Source organism: Condylura cristata, unplaced genomic scaffold, assembly GCF_000260355.1.
Source record: "Condylura cristata isolate star-nosed mole 26May11 unplaced genomic scaffold, ConCri1.0 scaffold00025, whole genome shotgun sequence".
NCBI classification, from domain to species: domain Eukaryota; kingdom Metazoa; phylum Chordata; class Mammalia; order Eulipotyphla; family Talpidae; genus Condylura; species Condylura cristata.
Window position 1 is genome coordinate 28,435,032 of NW_004567126.1, and position 3,504 is coordinate 28,438,535.

General features: G+C 57.6%; 1 protein-coding gene across 1 annotated transcript in view; it reads left to right on the plus strand.

Annotated features, from left to right (window-relative positions):
• SEMA6B (sema domain, transmembrane domain (TM), and cytoplasmic domain, (semaphorin) 6B) overlaps positions 1-1,016 on the plus strand; it is a 10,841-nt gene extending 9,825 nt beyond the window's left edge. The window contains exons 17-18 of the mRNA XM_012729505.1: positions 296-309; positions 689-1,016. Of these exons, the coding sequence (XP_012584959.1) occupies positions 296-309; positions 689-907 (233 nt within the window). The 3' untranslated portion in view covers positions 908-1,016. The remainder of the gene's footprint in view (positions 1-295; positions 310-688) is intronic.
• The last annotated feature ends 2,488 nt before the right edge of the window (positions 1,017-3,504 follow it).

Here is a 3,504-nt window from a genome sequence, read left to right on the forward strand (position 1 = left end):
GGGCCGGCCCGGAGACCGGCACCGGGGCCGCCCCGCCCGGCCGAGCACGGACTTGGCCCACATCCTCTCCTACGGCGGCACAGACAGGACTGCGCACCCCGTGCCCTAGACCGGGCCCCGCGCCTCGGCGGTGCCGGCCGGCCGCGGGGACCAGGAGCAAGAGACCCGGCCCAGCTCCGAGCGGGTGCTCGAGACCCCACCCCACTCGCGCGGGGCCCCTCCGCCACACGGAAGCACAAGGAGCTCGGCCTCCCGCAGCCCCGCCCTGCAGGACGCGGAGGCGTTTGGGGGGGCAGGAACGTGCTCTGGGTTTGAGGTTGACCTTCGCGTGGGTTTGGGTTTGTTCTCCAATTTGCATTTCTTTTGCAGTTTTCTAACCAATTGCACAACTCCGTTCTCGGGGTGGCGGCTGGGGGCATGGAGACAGTGGGATGTGGGGGGCTACAGCTGCAAACCCGAGCCTCCCCATCCCCGGAAGGCCCCTCTCAACCCGGGCTCCTGGCGTGTGTGGGTGTGTGTGCGTGTGCATGCCGTGTCTGTGTGCAGGGGCCGGGAAGAGGGGGGCGAGTGTGTGTGTCCCGCAGGGCTGCCGTGGTGTGCGTGGGGCGGGCCGCGCGTGCAGTGTGTGTGTCTGTGTGCGAGCGGAGCGGGGGCCCCAGCGGCCTGAGCGTTGGCTAAGCCAATGCAGGGCTTCCAGAAGGCCCGGGAGCCTCCGAGGTGCCGGTTAGGAGTTTGTTGGGGAGACGGGAGGGGTTTTCAGGTAGGGGTGCCGGGAGGCCTGCCCAGAAGTCATATTGGCGGCAGCTGCCCGAAGGGCTCAGGGGCCGGGGGAAGGCCGAGGTGGGGGGCCCCTGTAAATATGGCCCCAGGGTGGTCAGAGGGTCCCACGACACCCGTCCTTTTGTGACCTCCCCTTGACCTCAGCTGACCATGCATGCCACGTGGCCAGCTGAGTCCTGGACCTCTCTGGAGTTTGCCTCCCCCACCCGCTCCCCATCAATAAAACTGTTTACAACCACCGGCCCCCAGGTTCCGGGTCTGCTCTGCCTCCTGGGTCTGGGACCTACATAGTGTCGGGGCATTGCGGGCAGCTGAAAGGATTGAGGCTGGGTCAGGGCAGTGAACAGCTCTAAGGAGCTCAGTGTCGGGGCCCCATTTCCACGTGGGTGAGGGACAGTTTTTGGTGGATCCTTCAGCAAGTATTTGCTATGCATCTGCTATAGGTGGGCACAGATACCGCTATCCTCGTGGGGTTCACGGCCTGGTAGGGGAGACCGATCACATACAAGCAGATTAAAACTTGACTTGAGGCAGTGACATGTGTCGTGAAAAGCAAGCCAGACAATTGCGGGGGGGGGGGGACTGTGGAGAGGAAGGTGGTCAAGGAGGTGACATTTGAGCTGAAAGGAGGTGATATTTGAGCTGAAAGCACCCAGGCAGGTGTGCGGAGAGCATCCAGGCAGCACGCAGAGCCAGTGCAAAGGCCCTGGGGTAGCAACAAGCCTGGAGTACGCGTGCTTGGAGCAGCTTGGTGAGGAGGAGTGGATGAGGACGAGGAGGGTAGGAGCAGTCAGACAGGGCCCTGAAGGTAAGGAATAGGAATCTTCTGTGGTAAAATATACACACGCGCACATACAGTCATTTACCATTTGAGTCATTTTAAGTTCAAAGGCATCAAGTCCATTCACATGATTGAGCAACCACCACCCATTTTCGGAACGCTTCCCTCCCCCACCTGAGACTTTGTTCCCATTAGACGCCACCTCCCGCCTCCCAGCCTTAGGGATTTTGAGTGGGTCAGGGAGTCTTCCAGGGTCCTAAGCAGCCCTTCTTCCAGCCCGTGGTGACTGAGCACCCCTGTGCGCTGCGCCTGGCGTGGCCCAGCAGACAAGGAAGAGCACTGCTCCCCCTTCACCCTGGGAGACACTGACCCTTAAACCAAGAAACGCCAAACGCCTGGAGGCCCGTGTGGGTCTGTGGCTCAGCCTGCCTGAGAGAGACTGTGGATGTTGTAGGTGCCCGGCTTCATTTCACGTGTCACCTCCTATGGCAAAATGACTTAACACGCCCACTCCCTCACAGGGGAGCTTTGGTTTGATTTGATCTTACTTTGTGGGGAGAACACTTCCAGCAACTTCCAGCTGCACAACCCTTGTCAGCTGTCACCAGCCTCTACGCCAGGTCCCCAGAGTCCGCTCATCTTGTGCTGCAGGTTTGTGATCTTCCATCAGCATCTCCCAAGCCCCCCACACCCCCCAGCCCCTGAACCGCCACCCCACTCTGTGTCTCTGAGTCTGCTTCATCAGCCGCCTGGCGCCTTTGCTTTTTGGATTCCACATAAGTGAGATCATGGCATTTGTCTTTCTTCACTTAGCATAACGTCCTCAAGGGCCAGCGATGTTGTCACCACGGGCAGGATCTGCTTCCTGTGAGTGATGACCCTCTCTGCGCATGGAGGGACACCCACTGCTCTCACGGGGCGGGCCTGGAAGGCCCTGAGCTCCTGGACAGTGGGTCCGTGGCCTTTGGGTAAATATCCACGCGTGAGATCCCAAGGTCAGATGGAATTTCTTTCTTTCTTTTTTTTTTTGACCCTGATCACGCCCTTTTCACAGAGGATGTACCAATTCACATTCCCACCGCCAGGGCTCAAGGGTCCCTTTCCTGCACATCCTCACCGACACTTCTCAGCTGTTCTGGAGAAGAGTCAGCTCCCTTGGGTGGAGTGGCATCTCATTGTGAGTGATGTCAAGCACCTTTTCAGGGACCTGTTGGTCACCTCATGTCAGCCTCGAAAAGTGTCTCTCCAGTTCCTCTGGGCATTTTAATGTGCCCATGTCAGCTGCTTTCTGGCCTGTGTGTCTTCTCTGTCTGGATCTGCTTGGCTTATCTGTGTATTTCCACATGTCCCATGTGAGCACCGATGCCTGTGTGTGAGCGTGTGTCTTTATCTATGCCTGTGGCTGTCAGCCTGCATGTGTCTTACAGCCTGTGTCCCCACTCAGACAGAACCCTTAGTCCCCGTGCAGGACAAAGCCCCTCAGGATTGACTGGGGAGAAGAGGCCATGGCCAGAGTACGGGCATTCTGGGTAGTTAGCACAGCACCCCTGAACCTTAAGAACTAAACCAGTGGGCCCTCCCTGGTGGTGCAACAGTTTAAAGTGCAGCACTGTGAAGCTCTCTGCAGCCACTGCAGCCTGAGTTCGATCCTGGGCCAGGGAGTGACCCACAGGGCCCAGCAGACCTCTCCTGTCTCCCAGCTGCTCCCCTCAGCAGTGTCCTTCAGTACATCTTCCTGTTCTGGTCCCCACTCTGTCTCTGGTAAATCCTCTCATCCCCCACACCTCTGACCAGAACCCCAGTTTAGTATGCATAAATACATTTTTTTCTAAATAAAAGAGCTAAACCAGAACAAAAGTATCAAATGTCAAGCCCATTAGGCACATCCAAAGCATTTTTTTTAATTACAAAAGTTTATTTTTACATCATTTTGTACATTTTTT